Raw genomic sequence first — 26,164 nt, 5'->3', positions numbered from 1 at the left:
AGTAACCAGGTGGTGTGTGCGTCAGACAGAGATGAGCATAGTAACATGGAAACTGAGGTCTTACACACACAGCCCCCTTGATGGCCGTGGCTGAGATTTAAGTGCCTCAGAAATGGACACTATCAGTCCCCCTCAATCAAAGACAGACAGACTGGAGGAGAGGAAGGCAGGACTACACTATTACACGGCACCATCACTCTGTTCGATCACATCATCTGTCTATGTTAGTATGCAAGACTAACATACAGAACTACTGCTTCACACTCCCCATCTAACTAACCTATCACTACCGCACCACACACACTGGCACACTATCGCCCCTCAATGAGTATGCTATGACATGTTCTATCCAGCTTCACTACAAGACACTCTACCTCTTCTACCAGATTAACTATCCTGCTGATCCCCCCCCCCCACAACATACTACGCTACCAAGCACCCTACATGTCCCACCCCTCCCCTGGTGCCCCCTGCTGGACGCTTAGCTAGCAGCACGTCTCAGTCTCTCTAATGACCTTCCCTGCAGCGCTGCAGACCTCAGATGGAGAGAGAAAGGAGGGAGGAGAGGAGGGAGGAGGCAGGAGAGAGGAGAGGGGGTGGGGGCTGACAGGTGGGCTGTGGGGGTGGAAGGGGTTGAATGGCGGGCTAGCGGGGGGTAAGCAATGCAATGCAGGTGATTTGCAATCTGAGGGTGGTGTGTGTGTGTGTGTGTGTATGTGTGGGTTTAATCGAGTGTGTGCACGCCCGCGTGTGAGGCGGTGGGGTGTGCGCGAAAGTGCGTTTCAGAATCCCGCTGTGTCTCTAGCACCAATTACCGTATCCAGCACATCCGCTGCAGACTGTGTGTTCAGCCAGGCAGGCACTGCTCCCATCCAATCCCATCCCTCCCTACGCTGGTTCTTCCTCACCTGACTCACACGCACCTTGCCCTTCTACAGTAGCCCTCTGAAACGCTCTAAACCTCTCCTCACCTACCTTTCTCCATCGACATTATACTTCATCCTCTCGCTTTCCCTCCCTCCCTTCCCTTGCTAGACCTCAACCGCTGTCTGTGTCACATAGTTAATCGAGTTTTGTGGTGGAGGAGATCTTTTTAGTTTGTCAGATAGGCACCGCCTTATTAAAGCATAGTAAATAGGAGCTAGGTGTACGGCGCAGTCAGAAAGTATTCAGACCCCTTGACCCCATTGTCCCCCCCCCATCAATCCACACACAATACCACATAATGACAATGTAAAAATATTTGTACATTTATCAGTACTTTGTTGAAGCACCTTTGGCAGCGATTACAGCCTCGAGTCTTGTTGGGTATGATGCTACAAACTTGGCACACATGTATTTGGGGAATTTCTCCCATTCTTCTCTGCACATCCTCTCAAGCTCTGTCAGGTTGGATGGGGAGCATCTCTGCACAGCTATTTTCAGTTCTCTCCAGAGATGTTTGATTGGGTTCATGTCCGGGCTCTGGCTGGGCCACTCAAGGGACATTCAGAGATTTGTCCCAAAGCCACTCCTGCGTTGTCTTGGCTGTGTGCTTAGGGTCGTTGTCCTGTTGGAAGGTGAATCTTCACCCAACAGCATGATGCTGCCACCACCATACTTCACCATAGGGTTGGTGTCAGGTTTTCGCCAGACGTGACACTTGGCATTCAGGCCAAAGAGTTCAATCTTGGTTTCATCAGACCAGAGAATCTTGTTTCTCATGGTCTGCGAGTCCTTTAGGTGCTTTTTGGCAAACTCCAAGTGGGCTGTCATGAGCCTTTTACTGAAGAGTGGCTTCTGTCTGGACACTCTACTCTAGGAAGAGTCTTGGTGGTTCTAAACTTCTTTGATTTAAGAAGGATGGAGGACACTGTGTTCTAGGAGACCTTCAATGCTGCAGACATGTTTTGGTACCCTTCCCCAGATCTGTGCCTTGATACAATCTTGTCTCGGGGCTCTACGGAAATGTCAATCAATTTTAGAATAAGGCTGTAACGTGACAAAATGTGGAAAAGGGGAAGGGGTCTGAATACTTTCCAAATGCACTGTAAGTGCGTAGGGGCTAGGGGTTCATTTGTGATTTAGGTAACTAACTCACCGCTGGTGATGACCCCCTCCAGACGGACAATGTTGGAGTGGTCAAACTGTCCCAGTATCCCTGCCTCGCTGAGGAAGGAACGCCTCTGTTTCTCTGAGCAGCCGGACCTCAGTGCCTTGATGGCCACTGGAAGCTCCCGCTTACTGGGCAGCTTGAGACAGCCACGACACACCTCCCCAAAGTCACCTGCCGGTGGAGACACAGAGAGAGGGTCAGATAGTGGACTACAGTAATGGTGTACCAGAGAGAGTTGGGGGTGAGTGAGTGTGAGAGAGAGAGAGAGAGAGTGGAGGAGAGGAGAGGGAGGAGAGCGGAGAGAGAGAGAGAGAGCGGAGGAGAGGAGAGAGAGAGAGAGCGGAGGAGAGGAGAGAGAGAGAGAGCGGAGGAGAGGAGAGAGAGAGAGAGCGGAGGAGAGGAGAGAGAGAGAGCGGAGGAGAGGTGAGAGAGAGAGCGGAGGAGAGGTGAGAGAGAGAGCGGAGGAGAGGAGAGCGAGAGAGCGGAGGAGCGAGAGAGCGGAGGAGCGAGAGAGCGGAGGAGCGAGAGAGAGGAGGAGCGAGAGAGAGAGAGAGGATGAGCGAGAGAGCGGAGGAGCGAGAGAGAGCGAGCGGAGGAGCGAGAGAGAGAGAGCGAGCGGAGGAGCGAGAGAGAGCGAGCGGAGGAGCGAGAGAGAGCGAGCGGAGGAGCGAGAGAGAGAGAGCGGAGGAGCGAGAGAGAGAGAGCGAGCGGAGGAGCGAGAGAGAGAGAGCGAGCGGAGGAGCGCGAGAGAGAGAGCGGAGAGGCGAGAGAGAGAGCGGGAGGAGAGAGAGAGAGAGAGCGGAGGAGCGAGAGAGAGAGAGCGGAGGAGCGAGAGAGAGAGAGAGAGAGCGGAGGAGCGAGAGAGAGAGAGCGGAGGAGCGAGAGAGAGAGAGAGCGGAGGAGCGAGAGAGAGAGCGGAGGAGCGAGAGAAAGAGCGGAGGAGCGAGAGAGCGGAGGAGCGAGAGAGCGAGAGAGAGCGGAGGAGCGAGAGAGAGCGGAGGAGCGAGAGAGAGCGGAGGAGCGAGAGAGCGAGAGAGAGCGGAGGAGCGAGAGAGAGCAGAGGAGCGAGAGAGCGAGAGAGCGAGAGAGAGCGGAGGAGCGAGAGAGCGAGAGAGAGCAGAGGAGCGAGAGAGCGAGAGAGAGCGGAGGAGAGAGAGCGAGAGAGAGCGGAGGAGAGAGAGCGAGAGAGAGCGGAGGAGAGAGAGCGAGAGAGAGCGGAGGAGAGAGAGCGAGAGAGAGCGGAGGAGAGAGAGCGAGAGAGAGCGGAGGAGAGAGCGAGAGAGAGAGCGGAGGAGGAGAGAGAGAGAGAGAGCAGAGGAGAGAGAGAGAGAGAGAGAGCGAGAGAGAGAGAGAGAGCGGAGGAGAGAGAGCGAGAGAGAGCGGAGGAGAGAGAGCGAGAGAGAGCGGAGGAGAGAGAGCGAGAGAGAGCGGAGGAGAGAGAGCGAGAGAGAGCGGAGGAGAGAGAGCGAGAGAGAGCGGAGGAGAGAGCGAGAGAGAGCGGAGGAGAGAGAGAGAGCAGAGGAGCGAGAGAGAGAGCAGAGGAGCGAGAGAGAGAGAGAGAGCAGAGCGGAGGAGCGAGAGAGAGAGAGAGAGAGAGCGGAGGAGAGAGAGCGAGAGAGAGCGGAGGAGAGAGAGCGAGAGAGAGCGGAGGAGAGAGAGAGAGAGCGGAGGAGCGAGAGAGAGAGCAGAGGAGCGAGAGAGAGAGAGAGAGCGGAGGAGCGAGAGAGAGAGAGAGAGAGCAGAGGAGCGAGCGAGAGAGAGAGAGCGGAGGAGCGAGCGAGAGAGAGAGAGCGGAGGAGCGAGAGAGAGAGAGAGAGCGGAGGAGCGAGAGAGAGCGGAGGAGCGAGAGAGAGCGGAGGAGCGAGAGAGAGCGGATGAGCGAGAGAGAGAGCAGAGGAGCGAGAGAGAGAGAGAGAGCGGAGGAGCGAGAGAGAGAGCGGAGGAGCGAGAGAGAGAGAGAGAGCGGAGGAGCGAGAGAGAGAGCGGAGGAGCGAGAGAGAGAGAGAGAGAGAGCGGAGGAGCGAGAGAGAGAGAGAGAGCGGAGGAGCGAGAGAGAGAGAGAGAGCGGAGGAGCGAGAGAGAGAGCGGAGCAGCGAGAGAGAGAGCGGAGGAGCGAGAGAGAGAGAGCGGAGGAGCGAGAGAGAGCGGAGGAGCGAGAGAGAGAGAGAGCGGAGGAGCGAGAGAGAGAGAGAGCGGAGGAGCGAGAGAGAGAGAGAGCGGAGGAGCGAGAGAGAGAGAGAGAGAGAGAGCGGAGGAGAGAGGGCGAGAGAGAGCGGAGGAGAGAGGGCGAGAGAGAGCGGAGGAGAGAGAGCGAGAGAGAGCGGAGGAGAGAGAGCGAGAGAGAGCGGAGGAGAGAGAGCGAGAGAGAGCGGAGGAGAGAGAGCGAGAGAGAGCGGAGGAGAGAGAGCGAGAGAGAGCGGAGGAGAGAGAGCGAGAGAGAGCGGAGGAGAGAGAGCGAGAGAGAGAGAAAGAAAGAGCGGGGGGAGAGACAGAAAAGGAGACAAAGACAGGGCAAACAGGGAGGAGTGAAAATTGGCAAAGAAAAAGACAGAAGCACAAAGAAAGAGAATATGAGAGTATATGAAAGCCAAAGCACTGTCTCGGTACCTGTGTGCACGATTCTCTCTATTTTGATGCTGGAGTTGTCGAGCTCTTTGGCAAAGGCGAGGACAGCCTGCACCAGGTCCTCACACGTCTCTGGGTCTATGTAGGTCCTCCGGGTCGGGATCTTAACTGTGGGACACAGACGGTCATATAATATTACGACCTGCACAATCTACCGCAACACCACAGAATCACAAATCCGTATTCAACACTACTAAGGCATGTGAAATAGATCACGACATGAGTGGGAATCCCTAGCGTACACTTTCACTTGACAACTACCGTACAGGTGGTGGTTTAACCTGTGGGTGGTGTTTTAACCGGTGGTTTAACCTGTGGGTGGGGTTTTAACCTGTGGGTGGGGTTTTAACCTGTGGGTGGGGTTTTAACCTGTGGGTGGGGTTTTAACCTGTGGGTGGGGTTTTAACATTTGAATACGTTGTTTGTCTCGTCGCCCTTTTCTCAGACATTGAACTGTTTGGGGGGAAAAAATAAAGGAAAGGAAAAAAGGGAATCAACCACATCACTAAATGAATGTCTTACTTGTGCATCGCACATTTCCCCGAGACAGAGTAGCTCGACTTAAAGGGTTCCTGTCTTAGACTTCAGAACCGTTGAAGAAATAACTAATCATCTTCACTAGAAACTAGGGTCGGGAATAATTGTAAGGAAATGCTGAGGTAAAAGCGTTTGAGTGTGTCACTTTGTTAGGAGAGTTTATTTCACAAAAAGCAACCTAAAAACTCTACCTGCATCAAAGGAGGTGATATTTGGTCCTTATCCCACACGCATCTGTGAACTTACACTAAATGTCTGTCCTGTGAACTCACACTAAATGTCTGTTCTGTGAACTCACACTAAATGTCTGTTCTGTGAACCTGTTCTCCATTGTGAATGTTCCGGGCCATCCCAGAAGCCTTTGGGGCCAGACTGGTTCTGAAATGTGATTACAACTCTAAATCGACCAGGTCTCGACTCACTGTCTCATAACGGCTTATTGATCACACACACACACACACACACACACACACACACACACACACACACACACACACACACACACACACACACACACACACACACACACACACACACACACACACACACACACACACACACACACACACACACACACACACACACACACACACACACACACAAAAAGTCTGATTGCAGAGCAAATGAAAGCTTCTCCATTCCAGCTGGCCTGTGTTGAGTGGAAGGATCGAAGAGCCTCTTTTTCCCGAGCAGTGGGTTTCTTAACCACACAAAACAATAGCTCAGCGGAGGAGTTATTACTTTTATTTAAAGTAGGCCAGCACCAGTCTTGATTCATTTCTGCTCGCGCTCCTTCTCTCTCTGCTTGGGCTTTTTGTGTGGTTGATTTGTTTCCCGGTTAACCGTGTCTTTGCCACAAGCGATTGAGGGGAAATGAATGGATCTTAAGACTGCATGACTGCACAAGAAATCCACACACAACGAGATGTACGTAGACCCACCAAAGGGGGAGGAAACGGCTTCATGTCATTCACACAGCACAGTCTGTGGGCAGCAATAGGGGCACCCCAGAGATTGAATAAGTAGCGTTTTCAACGGGGAGGCGGGGGAAGTGTGTATGTGTATGGTTGTGTGTATGGTTGTGTGTGTGTGTCTGTGTTTACACGTTTTAAGTGTGCGCAGATGTCTGTCCGCATTTGTGCTCGTCTCAGAAAGTGTGTGAGTGTGTGTGAGCTCGTCAGCTGCTGGCGTGTCCTTATTTGAGCAGATTTCATTCCCAGCCACATGGCTGCAGCTCATTATTCACCAAGCGTGCACACACACACACAGCGTGCACACGCACACACACACACAGCGTGCACACGCACACACACAGCGTGCACACACAGCGTGCACACGCACACACAGCGTGCACACACAGCGTGCACACGCACACACAGCGTGCACACACACACAGCGTGCACACACACAGCGTGCACACACAGCGTGCACACACACACACACAGACAGCGTGCACACACACACACACACAGCACACACACACACACACACACACACACACACACACACACACACACACACACACACACACACACACACACACACACACACACACACACACACACACACACACACACACACACACACACACACACACACACACACACACACACACACACACACACACACACACACACACACACGAAAAATGTCAAACAGCCCACAATCGGTGAAACAAAGTCCTTCAAAATGGTTGGTGGAAAAACAGACATGGGAAACATTCAAATCCTTCCTAGTCGGGGGACAGAAAATCATCTGGCCCGCTCCATATCCTTATTTCTCCTTCGTTGTCTTTGTTCCAGCTATCAATTCCCTTCTCTCCATCCCCCCTCATCCTCCTCCCCCCCTATTTATTTAAATCTCTCTCCATCACATTCCGCCTCGCACACCATCCAACGGACTGTAACAGTGTGCTCAGTGTATCCTAAGCACGCACATGGAATTAAGTATTAATGGTCATGCACAAGATAATACTTCACACACACACACAGAGAGAGAGAGAGGGAGTGTGTGTGTCGACAGTTACTCACATTGGAAGTAGAGCTCTTCGTCTCCCTCCTGACTGGCCTTGCTGTATCTACACTGTCTGCAGAGAGGGAACAAACAGAGATAGAAAACATCACTAGCTATATAAAAAATAAATAGATGATACAAGTCTTCAATTCCTCTTAAAATGAGAACAATAGGTTTCTGGACCTCAGTGAATTGGAACTTGGATCACTGTTGTTCATTGGAACTGGCTGGACAAAAGTCACTTCTGAAACCGGGCACCTCCTGTGGAAATCAAACCTGCACATGGGCGTACCTTCATAACTCGCACAAACCCTTCTGCATAAATACCCCCCAACCCATAACACACACACTCTTCCAACTGTTCTAATGAGCTGTACACACTTCCTCTCACATAGCTCATCCTGTGCATCCACAGAGTAGTAGAGTGGCTGTCTAATTGGTGGCGCTTTCCAACTGGAGAGAGAGAGAGAGAGGGAGTTCAGGGCCTTGCTCTTAAGACCACCAGAGTGAGACATTAAGAACTGAATGGGGACAGCCAGTGCCAGGCATTCTGTTTGGCCACAGTGCACATGGGAATTGAGATGAGGACAAGAGGCCTTGATGAAGTGCTACAATTCATTACAGGTCGTGAAGAAGCATTCTCTAATTCACAACCAGTTTGAAACAAAAGAAAGGCACAGGGTCAAACAGAGATAAAGGCTAAATATGTGCATAAACATATAATAAAACACAGGAGGCTGGTGAGGGGAGCACGTCTCATAATAATGGCTGGAATGGAGTGAATGGAATGGCATGTTTGATACCATTCCAGCCATTACTACGAGCCCATCCTCCCCATTCACCAGCCGCCTATACAAGGAGTGTGAGTGAGCGTTATTGTTTTTGTGTGATCGCAACCGTGCATTAGTGTCTGCATGTCCGTGTGTGTGCGTGTGCTTGTTAATGCGTGCGTCTGTTCATGTGTGCATGCGCTGTCTGTGTGCGTGTCCTTGTTTGTGTCTGTTCATGTGTGTTAATGCGCATGTCAAGCCATATCACCAGTGCATGCACACACAGTGCGATGGGAAAGACAGGTTTGGAGGGGATGCTGACACACACACAGACTCTTAAACTGCAGGACGAGCGAGAGAGCGAGAGAGAGAGAGAGAGAGAGAGAGCGAGAGAGAGAGAGAGAGAGAGCAAGAGCGCAAAGGGCATACTACAGCCTGGTACCATTTCAGCCCCTAGCCCCTATACCTGCCGCTTTCACAGGTCTGAAAGCATGGACAGGTGTAAGCTCCACCTAGCCCTACACCATAACGCATCAACCGTCATCTGTGAAATCCAAAATGGACAGACGGATCCGAATGGAACCAGGCCCAAGGACATAAAGAAAATAAATGTAAACCTTTATTTATTTAACCTTTATTTGGACAGGGAGTCAATGCCGAGACCCAGGTCTCTTCTCCAGATGACCCCTGTTAAGCACCCCAATACACATCAACATAACATACACCTTAAAGTACACGCACAAGGAGTCACTGTTCTATCATCTCTCTGTCTCGACAGGGGCGGTGGAGTTGGACTGGGTCAGGCAGGAAAAGAATGAGGGAGAAAGAGCGGAGGAATATTACCCAAAATAAAGGGTCAAGGGGAGAAAGGAAAGAGGGAGGAGCAGGGGTGAGGGGAGGGAGGAGTGCAGACATGCCTGTACCTGGCGGTTGACAGCTGTGTGTAGGGAGAAAGAGGAGGAAGAGGAGGAGGAGGAGGAAGAGTGGAGAAGGAGGTGGAGAGCAGCACCACGCTAGTAGGAGCTATGTTGGAGGAGCTGGACGAGAGACTGCTGGGTAGAAAAGAAGAAGGGCAGGGGGGGGCGGGGCTAAATCACAACCTCTCTCCTCATTGGCTACAGGACAGGTGGTGTGCCCCAATTCTCTGAAATGGCTTCCTTTCCGTTTGACGTCATAGGACAGCCTGGATGTAAACCAGAAGGTATGCATGATGCTTTCACCCAGAGTCGAGATACACCAAAGAGTTCGGCAAACTATTTTAGTTCAAATTTTATTGGCAAAAATAGCTACTTTATCTCTTCCTATGAGTAGCACATTCGACTGCTATGTAGTGTGCCAACATAAGGGCCAAACTCTGTAGAGGAGGCCATTTGAGAGTATTGGGATTCACCTTGTGATGAGCACAGAGAGCCTCACATGTACGGACATAAAAGACTACGAGAGGAGCTAGGCTGAGCGAGTGAGGGGAGGAAGTGAGAAAAACAAAAAGGGGAAATCGAAAGGAGAGTAGCGGAGCACAGGGGGCAGATCCAAAATGGAGTAGGTTGCTGCCCATTGGAGGAGAACACTGATTGGAAAGCCCTGGTGTGTACCAGGCGTGCAGCAAGTGTGACCAGGGACTGAGCCTCTTTCGCTCACTCTTTATTTCCGTCTCATCCACCCCTCCTATGATTGGGTCACGGTCCACGCACATACGCAATGGCCTTCCACCTACACCGTTCTTCCTTTCCTTCCTACTATATTTATTTCTCTCCCTCCATCCCCCTCTCCGCTGACCGCGTGACCAACAGTGTCTGTCCAGAGGCAGCAGAGGGTAAACAATCAGTGCTCTGACCAGCCAAGCCTGAACTTCCTGGAGAGATTAGGGGCTGCTGCCGCTGCCCTGTAACCTTGGCACTGTCAAACTCTGTCAAGCAGGAACGAAATGTGTGTGTGTGTGTGTTGCATCTGTCTGTTCATGTAAACTACAGTAGGAAAGGGACTTTCTATATGCAGGGTGGCAATCACCATGTGCGTCAGTGTCAGTATGTGCATGGCTATAACAATGCCTCCCTCTCACGCTACGTGTGTTCCAGTAATGTGTCCGTAAGAGGAAGGGGGGAGGGGGGGGGGAGAAGGGGAGATTCATATACGTACCATATAACCTCCAGGCAAAACACATCTAGCCGACCCCAGACACAATTTCAAACGGCCTGATCTGACAGGGCCATTTCATTCAAGTGGAGATAATCTGACTGAGTGTGTGTGTGTGTGTGTGTGTGTGTGTGTGTGTGTGTGTGTGTGTGTGTGTGTGTGTGTGTGTGTGTGTGTGTGTGTGTGTGTGTGTGTGTGTGTGTGTGTGTGTGTGTGTGTGTGTGTGTGTGTGTGTGTGTGTGTGTGTGTGTGTGTGTGTGTGTGTGCGAGCAGATCATCTGTAATTGTAGCCCTGCGGTGACATCGGAGGTCAGCCATATTTGTTAACATGAAAGCATGGTAATTGAGGCTTCAACCCACCTGCCTGCGTCTGAGGACGAGAAGAGCCGGCTAATAGCCATGTTCTCATAGACTGATGAACGACGCAAGCATTCTGGGATGAGCAGTTTCCAATACATCCATTCTCAATGAAGGTCAATAGGTTCACACTGGTAGGGATTCTGGTCATGGGGGCGCGTCTGCAGGATTGGGTCCGTGTGTATGGGTCAATAAGTTACAGTATGTATCTGAGCGGGTTTGTGTGGGGTCCTTTAGCCGTTTAAGCATGTTGGTGTGAAGGTGTAATTGGCCAGTGTGTGCAACATATCCTTTTGTGCGCGCGGGTATGGATGGGTGAGTGTGTGTGCATGGGTGAGTGAGTGTGTGTGCATGGGTGAGTGTGTGTGCATGGGTGAGTGAGTGTGTGTGCATGGGTGGGTGAGTGTGTGTGCATGGGTGGGTGAGTGTGTGTGCATGGGTGGGTGAGTGTGTGTGCATGGGTGGGTGAGTGTGTGTGCATGGGTGGGTGAGTGTGTGTGCATGGGTGGGTGAGTGTATGGGTGGGTGAGTCTGTGTGCATGGGTGGGTGAGTGTGTGTGCATGGGTGGGTGAGTGTGTGTGCATGGGTGGGTGAGTGTGTGTGCATGGGTGGGTGAGTGTGTGTGCATGGGTGGGTGAGTGTGTGTGCGCGCGCACATGGGTGAGTGTGCGTGCGCATGGGTGAGTGTGCGTGCGCGTGGGTGAGTGTGCGTGCGCATGGGTGAGTGTGCGTGCGCATGGGTGAGTGTGCGTGCGCATGGGTGAGTGTGCGTGCGCATGGGTGAGTGTGCGTGCGCATGGGTGAGTGTGCGTGCGCATGGGTGAGTGTGCGTGCGCACGCGCATGGGTGAGTGTGTGTGCGCACGCGTATGGGTGAGTGTGTGTGTGCACGTGTATGGGTGAGTGTGTGCGCAATAAGCGTGTGTGTGATTGACAGTTCCTGTGTGTCCTCAGCGTATTGTGTTGGTGAGTGTGTGTGAATGAATGAATGAATGAATGAATGGAAGCTATTTCACACTCCATCTAATCCCATCTCCCAGATTAATGTGGAGCAGGAGAAAAATTGAAGAAAATAGAGGGTTTGTAAAGTCGGACATCTCTTCTATACAAAGATACTGGGTGATAAGTCAGCGACTGAGTGTGTACACTGCTGTGTGTGTCATTTGTTACTATCTTAGACTAACATTCTAATTGCCTCCATATTAGATGCACTGACTGTGATGGGCTCTGTACAAGAGTGTCGGCCAAATGGGTAAAACGCAAATGTAAGATCTGATTGCGGACGTTCGTGTGTGTGTATATATAATTGTGTGTGTCTGATTGGGAGTGTGTGTGTGTGTATAATTGTGTGTGTCTGCGTGGGAGTGTGGAGTCTGAATGCCAACACGCTGGAGCATGTGTGATGGAGTGTGTGAGAGCGCGGGGGAGTGTGTGTGGGCGTGTGAGTTGGGATTTCTATAGACGTAGACAGATGTCAAAGTGCACAGAGCTGAAATGGCAGAGAACCACCTTCCATCTCTCCACTCAACTGAATAAAACACACAAGACTTCTGTGCACACAATGCCTATTTTGGCAAAACTTCTTGGCAACAACATGGAATTGCCCTTAAGTTGTGTAGTTACTACTCTAGTAACCATTGGTAACCATAGTGAAAGTACTAACTGCAAATAATGTACACAAAACTATGGTTGAATGACAAAAGTAAGATCACAAGCCAAACAGGATGAGTCTAATTTAAATCCTGGAAACGATACAACCATTTAGCATGGCTGCCCCAGCATTGCCAATCTAAAGAGCCTTGCTAATGCTCTATATTACAGTGGCTCTGAGCTGAGCTGATTGAACATGCATTAAAGCTCTTCTCATTGTGATTACATGCTTTGAGGCAGAGTGCTTCTAGTCATTGGATTATTGTAATCAGGATTATGATGGAGTGGCATGAGCCGTGACTGAGTGTGTGTGTGTGTGTGTGTGTGTGTGCCCCATTATGGGTGTACCTTCTTCAGATGTAATTGTTTGTGTGTGCGCGTGCACGTTGTGTATATCTTAATGTGTGTGCTGTGTGCATGTGTTGTGTGTGTATTACTGTGTGTGGTGTATATCTGTTTGAGCATGTGCTGTATGTGTGTGTTCGTGCATATTGTCTGTTTATCTGTAGGAGTGTGTGTATTCATTCCTATTGTCTGTCTCTCCCTGTGTGTGTGTGTGTGTGTGTGTGTGGTGTGTGTGTGTGTGTGTGTGTACCTTCTCCAGAGGAGCAGGCCCACTCCCATAGAGAGCAGCATGATGAGGGCGGCCACAGACACCACCACGATGATGATTACTGGGTTCTGCTCACTGGACGCCAGCGCCACTGTGGATTGGAACGGACACACACACACATTGTTTAAGAGGAGGCACACGGGAGAATACACACACATACATAAAGATGACAATAAAGTGACACCCTATCACAGAGCAAAAAGAAGAGACATTTCACAGCTTGATTTCTAAATCCTGGAGCCTTGCATGTAACCCCCCCCCCTCCACACACACACACACACACACACACACACACACACACACACACACACACACACACACACACACACACACACACACACACACACACACACACACACACACACACACACACACACACACACACACACACACACCTCAGTCTTTAGAAAACAGGAGGCCTCTGTGTGGGCTGTCTGGACGCCCACACGGCCCTATCCCAAGCTGCCTCGCGGCGATGGAACGAGATAGCGAGGAAAATGAGGGAGAAACGGGCACACTCACGTTCGCCAAGCGTCTGCAGCTCCAGGGGAGCGCTGTAGCCTCCGTAGTCGATGGGAGAGGGGGAGGAGGAAGAGGAGGAGGAGGCGGCGGCGGCGGAGAGGAGGGAGGAGGGGGCCGGGGTGGAGAAAGGGCGGATGAGGAAGACGTAGGTGGTGCCAGGCTTGAGGTTGTTGACGCTGATGCGGGTGGCGGCCGTCTTGACCGTTGAGTAGCTCTTGTCCTTCTGTTCCTGAAGGAGGGAGGAGAGAGAGAGTGGCCGGAAAGAACGTTTGAAAGGCGTTTTGTCGAAACATGGCTACGCTAAAACTACAAGAGCACCAAGCGGGTATACTCTTGGTCGCAAAACACGTTTTTTTTACATGGTCCTCCGGAGCTCAGTTGGCGCTTGCAACGGCAGGACAGTGCGCTTGATTCCGGGGACCACCCGTATGTAAAATGTACACGCGCATGACTGCAAGCGGTGTTCGGATACAACGACATATATTATAATGAACACTTTCGACTGTTCCCTTTCCCGTCACTCGGTTGATTCTGAGTGGTGCCTATTGCGTGTCATAAGATCACTCAGAAAGCGTTGGGCTGGTAACCGAGGGGACGCTGGTTCGCATACCCGAGCCGACAAGGTGAAAGATCGGTCAATGTGCCCTTGAGCAAGCCACTTAATCCTAATTTGCTCCAGGGGCGCCATACTAGATTGGCTGACAATATGGAAAACAATACAAGCAGACTCATGTGATTCAAAACAATTGACTCTAAAGGTTAAAGGCTGTGAGACGACGTGCATAAAACCTTCAGAATCAAAGCAAAGAAACAACCCTAGGATCTGCATGCGTGTCTGAATGTAGGTTTAGGTGTGTGTGTGTCTGTGTGTGTGTGTGTGTGCCGTTTGCTTGTCGTCACGTGGTAATGAGTATTTGGAGGTGCGTGCTCTTTAACGCGGTCGTACTTGTCCATGAATTAACATGGCATGGAGAGAACAGAGAGAGAGAGAGAGATTGACAGTCGTACTGAGTGTCCCCGTGGAGACTGCAAATAGGCGACATTGACAGAGATGAACGTGAAGGACGGACGGCGCGCCAAGAGAGGGATGCGACGAGGGGGACCGAGAGAAGTGTTGAAAGAGGGAGTGCGCCTAGTGACGATTTGAGAGTATAGTTGAGAGGGAGTGCGACGGAGTAGTTGAATGTGGGAAGTTTTATTTAAGAGTGAATGTGACAGTTGTAAACGGGACGGAGTGGACCGTATATGACGGAGTTGACAGTTGTAAACGGGACGGACTGGACCGTATATGACGGAGTTGACAGTTGTAAACGGGACGGAGTGGACCATATATGACGGAGTTGACAGTTGTAAACGGGACGGAGTGGACCGTATATGACGGAGTTGACAGTTGTAAACGGGACGGAGTGGACCGTATATGACGGAGTTGACAGTTGTAAACGGGACGGAGTGGACCGTATATGACGGAGTTGACAGTTGTAAACGGGACGGAGTGGACCGTATATGACGGAGTTGACAGTTGTAAACGGGACGGAGTGGACCGTATATGACTGAGTTGACAGTTGTAAACGGGACGGAGTGGACCGTATATGACAGAGAGGACAGTTGTAAACGGGACGGAGTGGACCGTATATGACGGAGTTGACAGTTGTAAACGGGACGGAGTGGACCGTATATGACGGAGTTGACAGTTGTAAATGGGACGGAGTGGACCGTATATGACTGAGTTGACAGTTGTAAACGGGACGGAGTGGACCGTATATGACTGAGTTGACAGTTGTAAACGGGACGGAGTGGACCGTATATGACTGAGTTGACAGTTGTAAACGGGACTGAGTGGACCGTATATGACGGAGTTGACAGTTGTAAACGGGACGGAGTGGACCGTATATGACGGAGTTGACAGTTGTAAACGGGACGGAGTGGACCGTATATGACTGAGTTGACAGTTGTAAACGGGACGGAGTGGACCGTATATGACAGAGAGGACAGTTGTAAACGGGACGGAGTGGACCGTATATGACGGAGTTGACAGTTGTAAACGGGACGGAGTGGACCGTATATGACGGAGAGGACAGTTGTAAACGGGACGGAGTGGACCGTATATGACGGAGTTGACAGTTGTAAACGGGACGGAGTGGACCGTATATGACGGAGTGACTGAGTTTAAAGCTTCTTTTAGTTACCTTTTCGTAGTACTTGATCTCGTACTCGGTGCTGCTGCTGTTGGGGTAGCTGGGCTCCCTCCACACCAGGGTGAGGCTGCGCTGCTCAATCTTCTCCGCACGCAACTCACTCACCAGAGAGGGCGCTATCGAGAGGACGGGCCAAAAGAAAGAGGGAATCATGTGAGAAAAAGAAAGAAGGCGAAGAGAGGGCAAAAGGGAGAAAATAAAATAAATAATTTAATGTATTTATCAAAGTTCTTTCTGGAACGACTTCATCCAAGTCATAAAAGTTTCATGATGTTAGCGCTGAGCGGGTCTCCATACAGTATTCATTGATGGCTGGAGGGTGGGCGGAGATGTTCTCTCCCTATCAGACTCAGTCCTGGTCAGAACTTTTGTTTCGGACTCAATAATATCCAGTAGATGTGGTGAATGAACACTGACCATGAACAGTGTAAAAAACAACATTTCCACATTCTTCCACATACTTCCTTGACCACATGACCTGAAGTGACCAGGAAACCATCCCTTGTTACCACTGATGCTCCGAAAGCTCTGCCCACTCGTCAAGCTATAATTAAGAGGTCATTAACGAGGTAATGCAAAATTAGCTGACACTCAAACCTGAAAAGGAACACTTAAGCGCAGCTCATTGTCAGTCAACGACCAGTACGGTTGAAGCCTTTTGTCATTACCACAATTAACATATTGCTAATGAGCAGCAAAGTCAGTAAACATTCATTATATTTTCATTGCTAGGTATTTTCTGTCCATCTGCCGAGTCATGTTTCAATTTGTGCAATTCTCCCTTTCTTTCTAAACCTCTTTCCCTCTCTCCCATGTCAATTCTGAATAGTCCAAATGTCTCTCCTCAATCGTGCTTCTTTCACTCCTAATCTCTTTCGAGACCTCTTGTCACCCCCCCCCCCACTCTGATTTTACTACTTCCTTACTATCAAATATATACGAGCACACGCACACACACATCCACCCACACCCCATGTGACCCCGGCCATCAGTCTCCCTCTCTGTCATGCAGGTGAAAGAGGACCCAAAAGCGACTTGGCGAAAACAGAGTCTTTAATCCAGTAAAGTAAATACAAACAAAAAAACACAACTTTCACTCGAAATGACGAGGACAAACTGGAGACTCGATCTTGAACAGCAGGTGAACAGCAGGTTGCCTCGGGAAGGCACTTGAACCAGACAGACTCAGACACCTGCTCACCACGCAGCATCTGAGGAAAACACGACACGACAGGGCGATACACAAACACAGCACGGTGAATTCTAGACATGGAACCGACAGGACAGGAACGGAACACAAAGGAAGAAATAGGGACTCTAATCAGGGGAAAGGATCGGGAACAGGTGTGGGAAGACTAAATGATTGATTAGGGGAATAGGAACAGCTGGGAGCAGGAACGGAACGATAGAGAGAAGAGAGAGCGAGAGAGTGAGAGAGGAGGGGAGAGAGAGGGATAGAAAGAGGGAAAGAACCTAATAAGACCAGCAGAGGGAAACGAATAGAATGGGAAGCACAGGGACAAGACAAGATAATAAATGACAAAACATGACAGTACCCCCACTCACCGAGCGCCTCCTGGCGCACTCGAGGAGGAATCCTGGCGGCAACGGAGGAAATCATCAATGAGTGAACGGTCCAGCACGTCCCGAGACGGAACCCAACTCCTCTCCTCAGGACCGTAACCCTCCCAATCCACTAAGTATTGGTGACCCCGTCCCGAGAACGCATGTCCATGATCTTATGTACCTTGTAAATAGGTGCGCTCTCGACAAGGACGGGAGGGGGAGGGAAGACGAACGGGGGTGCGAAGAAAGGGCTTAACACAGGAGACATGGAAGACAGGATGGACGCGACGAAGATGTCGCGGAAGAAGCAGTCGCACAGCGACAGGATTGACGACCTGGGAGACACGGAACGGACCAATGAACCGCGGAGTCAACTTACGAGAAGCTGTCGTAAGAGGAAGGTTGCGAGTGGAAAGCCACACTCTCTGGCCGCAACAATACCTTGGACTCTTAATCCTGCGTTTATTGGCGGCTCTCACAGTCTGTGCCCTGTAACGGCAAAGTGCAGACCTCACCCTCCTCCAGGTGCGCTCACAACGTTGGACAAACGCTTGAGCGGAGGGAACGCTGGACTCGGCAAGCTGGGATGAGAACAGAGGAGGCTGGTAACCCAGACTACTCTGAAACGGAGATAACCCGGTAGCAGACGAAGGAAGCGAATTGTGAGCGTATTCTGCCCAGGGGAGCTGTTCTGCCCAAGACGCAGGGTTTCTGAAAGAAAGGCTGCGTAGTATGCGACCAATCGTCTGATTGGCCCTCTCTGCTTGACCGTTAGACTGGGGATGAAACCCGGAAGAGAGACTGACGGACGCACCAATCAAACGACAGAACTCCCTCCAAAACTGTGACGTGAATTGCGGGCCTCTGTCTGAAACGGCGTCTAACGGGAGGCCATGAATTCTGAATACATTCTCGATAATGATTTGTGCCGTCTCCTTAGCGGAAGGAAGTTTAGCGAGGGGAATGAAATGTGCCGCCTTAGAGAACCTATCGACAACCGTAAGAATCACAGTCTTCCCCGCAGACAAAGGCAGACCGGTAATGAAGTCTAGGGCGATGTGAGACCATGGTCGAGAAGGAATGGGGAGCGGTCTGAGACGACCGGCAGGAGGAGAGTTACCCGACTTAGTCTGCGCGCAGTCCGAACAAGCAGCCACGAAACGGCGCGTGTCACGCTCCTGAGTCGGCCACCAAAAGCGCTGGCGAATAGACGCAAGAGTGCCTCGAACACCGGGATGACCAGCTAACTTGGCAGAGTGAGCCCACTGAAGAACAGCCAGACGAGTGGAAACAGGAACGAAAAGGAGGTTACTAGGACAAGCGCGCGGCGACGCAGTGTGCGTGAGTGCTTGCTTAACCTGTCTTTCAATTCCCCAGACTGTTAACCCGACAACACGCCCATAAGGAAGAATCCCCTCGGGATCAGTAGAAGCCACAGAAGAACTAAACAGACGGGATAAGGCATCAGGCTTGGTGTTCTTGCTACCCGGACGGTAAGAAATCACAAACTCGAAACGAGCGAAAAACAACGCCCAACGAGCTTGACGGGCATTAAGTCGTTTGGCAGAACGGATGTACTCAAGGTTCTTATGGTCTGTCCAAACGACAAAAGGAACGGTCGCCCCTCCAACCACTGTCGCCATTCGCCTAGGGCTAAGCGGATGGCGAGCAGTTCACGGTTACCCACATCATAGTTGCGCTCAGATGGCGACAGGCGATGAGAAAAATAAGCGCAAGGATGAACCTTATCGTCAGACTGGAAGCGCTGGGATAGAATGGCTCCCACGCCTACCTCTGAAGCGTCAACCTCGACAATGAATTGTCTAGTGACGTCAGGAGTAACGAGGATAGGAGCGGACGTAAAACGTTCTTTTAGAAGATCAAAAGCTCCCTGGGCGGAACCGGACCACCTAAAACACGTCTTGACAGAAGTAAGAGCTGTGAGAGGGGCAGCAACTTGACCGAAATTACGAATGAAACGCCGATAGAAATTAGCGAAACCTAAAAAGCGCTGCAACTCGACACGTGACCTTGGAACGGGCCAATCACTGACAGCTTGGACCTTAGCGGAATCCATCTGAATGCCTTCAGCGGAAATAACGGAACCGAGAAAAGTAACGGAGGAGACATGAAAAGAGCACTTCTCAGACTTTACGTAGAGACAATTCTCTAAAAGGCGCTGTAGAACACGTCGAACGTGCTGAACATGAATCTCGAGTGACGGAGAAAAAATCAGGATATCGTCAAGATAGACAAAAACAAAGATGTTCAGCATGTCTCTCAGAACATCATTAACTAATGCCTGAAAAACAGCTGGCGCATTGGCGAGACCAAACGGCAGAACCCGGTACTCAAAATGCCCTAACGGAGTGTTAAACGCCGTTTTCCACTCGTCCCCCTCTCTGATGCGCACGAGATGGTAAGCGTTACGGAGGTCCAACTTAGTAAAGCACCTGGCTCCCTGCAGAATCTCGAAGGCTGATGACATAAGGGGAAGCGGATAACGATTCTTAACCGTTATGTCATTCAGCCCTCGATAATCCACGCAGGGGCGCAGAGTACCGTCCTTCTTCTTAACAAAAAGAACCCCGCCCCGGCCGGAGAGGAAGAAGGCACTATGGTACCGGCGTCAAGAGACACAGACAAATAATCCTCGAGAGCCTTACGTTCGGGAGCCGACAGAGAGTAAAGTCTACCCCGAGGAGGAGTGGTCCCCGGAAGGAGATCAATACTACAATCATACGACCGGTGAGGAGGAAGGGAGTTGGCTCGGGACCGACTGAAGACCGTGCGCAGATCATGATATTCCTCCGGCACTCCTGTCAAATCGCCAGGTTCCTCCTGAGAAGTAGGGACAGAAGAAACGGGAGGGATGGCAGACATTAAACACTTCACATGACAAGAAACGTTCCAGGATAGGATAGAATTACTAGACCAATTAATAGAAGGATTATGACATACTAGCCAGGGATGACCCAAAACAACAGGTGTAAACGGTGAACGAAAAATCAAAAAAGAAATAGTCTCACTGTGGTTACCAGATACTGTGAGGGTTAAAGGTAGTGTCTCAAATCTGATACTGGGAAGATGACTACCATCTAAGGCGAACATGGGCGTAGGCTTCTCTAACTCTCTGAAAGGAATGTCATGTTTCCGAACCCATGCTTCGTCCATGAAACAACCCTCAGCCCCAGAGTCTATCAAGGCACTACATGTAGCACCCGAACCGGTCCAGCGTAGATGGACCGACAAAGTAGTACAGGATCTTGATGGAGAGACTTGAGTAGTTGCGCTCACCTGTAGCCCTCCGCTTACAGATGAGCTCTGGCTTTTACTGGACATGAATTAACAAAATGTCCAGCAACTCCGCAATAGAGGCACAGGCGGTTGGTGATCCTCCGTTCCCTCTCCTTAGTCGAGATGCGAATCCCTCCCAGCTGCATGGGCTCAGACTCTGAGCCAGAGGAGGGAGATGGTTGCGATGCGGAGCAGGGAAACACCGTTGATGCGAGCTCTCTTCCACGAGCCCGGTGACGAAGATCTACCCGTCGTTCTATGCGGATGGCGAGAGCAATCAAAGAGTCCACATCTGAAGGAACCTCCCGGGAGAGAATCTCATCCTTAATCCCTGCGTGGAGTCCCTCCAGAAAACGAGCGAGCAGCGCCGGCTCGTTCCACTCACTAGAGGCAGCAAGAGTGCGAAACTCAATAGAATAATCCGTTATGGACCGTTCACCTTGGCATAAGGAAGCCAGGGCCCTAGAAGCCTCCCTACCAAAAACTGAACGGTCAAAAACCCGAATCATCTCCTCTTTAAAGTTCTGGAACTTGTTAGAGCAATCAGCCCTTGCCTCCCAGATAGCTGTGCCCCATTCTCGAGCCCGGCCAGTAAGGAGTGAAATGACGTAAGCAACCCGAGCTCTCTCTCTAGAGTATGTGTTGGGTTGGAGAGAGAACACAATCTCACACTGCGTGAGAAAGGAGCGGCACTCAGTGGGCTGCCCGGAGTAGCAAGGTGGGTTATTAACCCTAGGTTCTGGAGGCTCGGCAGGCCAGGAAGTAACAGGTGGCACGAGACGTAGACTCTGGAACTGTCCAGAGAGGTCGGAAACCTGAGCGGCCAGGTTCTCCACGGCATGGCGAGCAGCAGACAATTCCTGCTCGTGTCTGCCGAGCATGGCTCCTTGGATCTCGACGGCAGTGTAACGAGCGTCTGAAGTCGCTGGGTCCATTCCTTTGTCGGTTCCTTCTGTCATGCAGGTGAAAGAGGACCCAAAAGCGACTTGGCGAAAACAGAGTCTTTAATCCAGTAAAGTAAATACAAACAAAAAAACACAACTTTCACTCGAAATGACGAGGACAAACTGGAGACTCGATCTTGAACAGCAGGTGAACAGCAGGTTGCCTCGGGAAGGCACTTGAACCAGACAGACTCAGACACCTGCTCACCACGCAGCATCTGAGGAAAACACGACACGACAGGGCGATACACAAACACAGCACGGTGAATTCTAGACATGGAACCGACAGGACAGGAACGGAACACAAAGGAAGAAATAGGGACTCTAATCAGGGGAAAGGATCGGGAACAGGTGTGGGAAGACTAAATGATTGATTAGGGGAATAGGAACAGCTGGGAGCAGGAACGGAACGATAGAGAGAAGAGAGAGCGAGAGAGTGAGAGAGGGAGGGGGAGAGAGAGGGATAGAAAGAGGGAAAGAACCTAATAAGACCAGCAGAGGGAAACGAATAGAATGGGAAGCACAGGGACAAGACAAGATAATAAATGACAAAACATGACACTCTCAGTGGAACCGGTGTTGAAGTCGTTTTGAGGCGAGGATCAAAGCCAGAGCCGACCTTGTCTTTCGGAGTATCCCTCATATTGGCCCGTGTCTTACTGGCAGCTAATGAGGGCTGCACACAGCCTGGATGAGCCTGTTCAATTACAGCCACAAGCAGCAACTCAATGATGAGACAATAGAGCGAAATGGACTGGTCAAAGACAAAGCAATCTGAAAGAAATCCTATGAGTGTCTGTGTGTATTTGTACTGAGTGTGTGGGGGGGATCCATCTCCACCTACTCTCGTCTCAGTAAAAGGCAGAGGTCTATACCCAGAAGCGCCTGAAAATCCTCGATACACGCGGGAAGCCGTTGAGCCTGAAAAACCCAGCAGCGTTGCGGTTCCTGACACAAAGCGGTGCGCCTGGCACCTACTACCGTACCCCGTTCAATCTTCTGTCTTGCCCATTCACCCTCTGAATGGCACACATACACAAGCCATGTCTCAAATGTCTCAAGGCTTAAAAATCCTTATTTAACCTGTCTCTTTAACAAGGGACATCAATAAGGGATCATAGCTTTCACCTGGACTCAAGTGTTCCTAATGTTTTGTACACTCAGTGTGTACCGCACTGTAAACAAACATATACACAATATGGTGACACACACACACACACACACACACACACACACACACACACACACACACACACACACACACACACACACACACACACACACACACACACACACACACACACACACACACACACACACACACACACACACACACACACACACACACACACAGACCGATACTGGCAGAATCAGATGCATGGACACACAGGCAAGCTCACACATCCCACGTGAAATACGTTGACAGTGTCAGCGAAGAGAGAGTAACGGGCGCCACTAATTGAGCAGCGAGTGCTGAATTAGATACACTAAGAACACCGTGTCAACTTGCTCTACCGTCTACAACTCCGGGCCATTGTTTGCCATTCCTTTGTGATTAATTATGCATGGGACAAACTGCTCCAAGACTCAAATGAGTCCGGCTCACAGCGGTAACGCCATCTGACAGAATCCTCTCTGCGGACACGTAGCCAAACCCGGCGGTAGTACAGGCTTGTATTGAGCTTGGAAAACACTAACACACTCCAAGGGAGAACATTTCAACCCTCCACACCCTGGTAGTGTAGTTGCAAGAACAGAAATATAGTGTGTGAAGAAAACCCACAAACTCTTGGAAAAGACAGGGGTTTAGTTACACAGACCAACGTAGTAATACGTTACCCAAACCCGCAAAATATTCCATCTCGCACCGGCGCGCACACACACACAGAAACCCCTCACACACCTAGACACATACACACACACAGACACACACACACACACAAATATCTAGTTTCCCCATCCGGTCTGAAAGCAGCTGGTGTGTGTTCATTGGGCTGACCCCTGTCTGAACGAAAGGAAATGGATGCTGAGAGGAGACTGAATTGGCCGCGGCAGACCAAGCCTAATTTCCACAGGCATTAGACCGGAGGTTACGACCTTACAGGGCTCCACTGTAATACAGGACCAGACCCCGTGGCTAACCAGACAGCTTTAACAGCCCCCCCATCATAGACAGCGTCCACAGAATGACATGGAGAGAAAGACGGACAGATGACACAAACAGATCCAATCCCTTTCATTTCAGAGTCCAAGATGTTTTAATGGTGAGGAAGGCATTGAAGCTACGTGGTCTGATGGCTCAGTTCTGGCATGTGTCTACGCAGGTGGTGTACAGGCACAAACACGGCGTCTGATTCATAGGCAGTTGCACCTGCCTACCATCTGTCTGCCACCAACAAAGTTGCAGTATGAAGAGACATGATAAAGTAAAAGGCAGGTAGATTGGCACAAAATGGCCCCCGCCTCCACAGTTGGATTCTATCCTCACGCAGCCAACCAAGGTGCGGTATAAATATATGCTACATTGTGCAGACAAAAGAAGATGTGGTGGCGGCGGTGGCGGCTCTATTGCAGGTAATGAATACAATTTGGCACAAAATGGCCTCTGTGTTCCACAGCTGCACATGCCGTCCGTCTTGACGCAGCCAACAAAAGGTGCACTATGCTGCTTCTCGCTATCACCGAAGACAGGCAGTGGAGCTGTAGTCCCTCAGGACCACCACAGAGAATGAGTGTGTGTGAACATCTCTCCCTCTCTCTCCATCCATCTCTCTGTCTCTTTTTTCTGTTCTCCCCTACAGCTCTGTTTATGCCTCTGCAATGAATAAATCCATCTTACCATGCAGAGCTTCCTTTGTTCTACTCGTCTCTCTCTCCCCCCCGTCTCTCGCTCTTGTGTGTGTGTGTGTCTGTGTGTGTGTATGTGTGTGTGTATACATCCAAAAAAAGACGAGTGATTGAGCCAACATGTATCAGCCAATCATGTCAGAGAAGTTAACAGGCTGTAAAGTACAAGTGTACAGCATTACTCCAAACATCTACAAGCTGGGTTAAAGCTGACTTGGGGAGGAAAGGAGATGAGTTTAGTGCTACAGAGGCATCCCACATCTCTGGAGTGCCTTTATGTGTGTTTATGTGTCTCCCTGAGTCTTGGCATAGCTAAATGAACTCAGAACAATACCATTATAAGCACGAAGATACTCTGGGACAGAAATACATATTTGGGGTAATGGTAGAACATTTTTTAAATGTTTCTGAGATCATCTGAATGCCACTACATTGTGTGTGTGTGTGTGTGCGTGTGTGTGTGTGTGTGTGTGTGTGTGCGGGTGCGTGCATATACCCACCAGTAAAGTGTGTCAATTCCCCTACATAAAGTATGCATCTCTGTGACAGTCACCAAATCCAACGCAACCTTTTAAAAATCATTCAACACACACAAAAAAAGCCCACTCCCTTCAAGCAGAATCCGTGTGAGCCACAAAGACAGACCCGCGATAATGACGTTGTGTTGTGGCCCAGCATCACCTCCCAGGGCTCACTATCTGGCAGTGGCCCCCGCTTTTAATCTGGGTCTATCAGCCGGCCCAGCGGTGGAGCGCTATCTGGCAGGATGTTCCCCGCTCCCTGTGTAATCTGCCCTATCAGTATTCTGTCTGTCTGCACGCACCGTGCCGGGCCGAGATAAAAACCTCACAATTACACCAGCGCACCAGCTACCCAAAATAGGAAGGGGTATAAAGAGAGGGAGGTAGGAGGAGAGGGGCGGACGGATCGAGTCAGGTATTATTGCTGGCCATTATCATTCATATGAACCGCTGTCTGTGTGCGTGTGTGTGTGAGAGTGACATACGTTCTGAGAGAAAACACACACACACGACAGAGGATTCTGCAATTTGTGACGAGAGTGGGAGAGAAGGGTGAGGGAGGGGAGAATTGACACCTGACACCTGACACCTGCCACAGATACATTTTCATCTAAAGTCCACGATTATAGACTGTGGGGGCTCGGTGTGTGTGTGTCTGCGTGTGTTTGTGTGTCTGCGTGTATCTGTGTTTGCATGTGTGTGTGCGCTGATAGCACCTCAGTGTGTGATAGAGAGAACCAGAGGAGGGTGACAGAGTGATTACATGTGCCAGCCTGTGGGTGGATGGATGGATGGATGGGTGAGCAAGAGCCAGAAAGTGAATTAACGAGAGAGGCCCATGATTGAATTATGAAGTCAACTTAGTCTCCCCCCATCCCCCGTTCTATAGACCAAATTCATCCGAAATACACATTCCCTAAATCATTCTCAAATGTTTGGGTCTCAAACCAGATTGTCAGTAAGTGGTTTGGACGGACTAGCTCCTGAATAGCCGAATAAGCTCAGTCTGTCAGTAACTATCCTCTTCCTGTGATTTCTGGATGGGCGAATTCTTCTGTCTTATTCCATAACCCGTGACGGTTGCTGTAAGCCAGGCAGACTGTGGCGGGGCTCACATCCACACATACTGGGAGAGGCAGACCTGTCACCGCGGTTTGGCAGAGGAGACGGAGAGAGCTCAACACAGCCTGACAGAACACCCAGTCAGGGGGAAATGCCACACACACACACACACACACACACACACACACACACACACACACACACACACACACACACACACACACACACACACACACACACACACACACACACACACACACACACACACGTGTGTACACAAACACCCAAATAGACATAAGCAAGCCCACACACTCACACAAATAAACAGCAAACAGAGGCAATGAATTTACAGGGAGTGCAGAGTGAAGTTTGAGGGTATAAAGTGCTGATTACTGCTTAAAGAGCAAGAGAAACACT

The 26,164-nt window shown here is 50.6% G+C and overlaps 1 protein-coding gene across 1 annotated transcript in view; it reads right to left on the bottom strand.

The window, feature by feature from the left end:
- Positions 1–26,164, bottom strand: part of LOC124012194 (ephrin type-A receptor 7-like) — a 210,918-nt gene that overhangs the window by 14,050 nt on the left and 170,704 nt on the right. The window contains exons 7-12 of the mRNA XM_046325672.1: positions 15,502–15,626; positions 13,316–13,544; positions 12,776–12,884; positions 7,288–7,343; positions 4,703–4,828; positions 2,081–2,266 (exon numbers count right to left, since the gene is read on the bottom strand). Of these exons, the coding sequence (XP_046181628.1) occupies positions 2,081–2,266; positions 4,703–4,828; positions 7,288–7,343; positions 12,776–12,884; positions 13,316–13,544; positions 15,502–15,626 (831 nt within the window). The remainder of the gene's footprint in view (positions 1–2,080; positions 2,267–4,702; positions 4,829–7,287; positions 7,344–12,775; positions 12,885–13,315; positions 13,545–15,501; positions 15,627–26,164) is intronic.

The sequence above is a fragment of the Oncorhynchus gorbuscha genome, linkage group LG24 (assembly GCF_021184085.1).
Source record: "Oncorhynchus gorbuscha isolate QuinsamMale2020 ecotype Even-year linkage group LG24, OgorEven_v1.0, whole genome shotgun sequence".
In the NCBI taxonomy this organism is placed as follows: Eukaryota; Metazoa; Chordata; class Actinopteri; order Salmoniformes; family Salmonidae; genus Oncorhynchus; species Oncorhynchus gorbuscha.
Note: the sequence above shows the minus strand (reverse complement) of the source record. Positions and strands in the feature narration are given on the sequence as shown.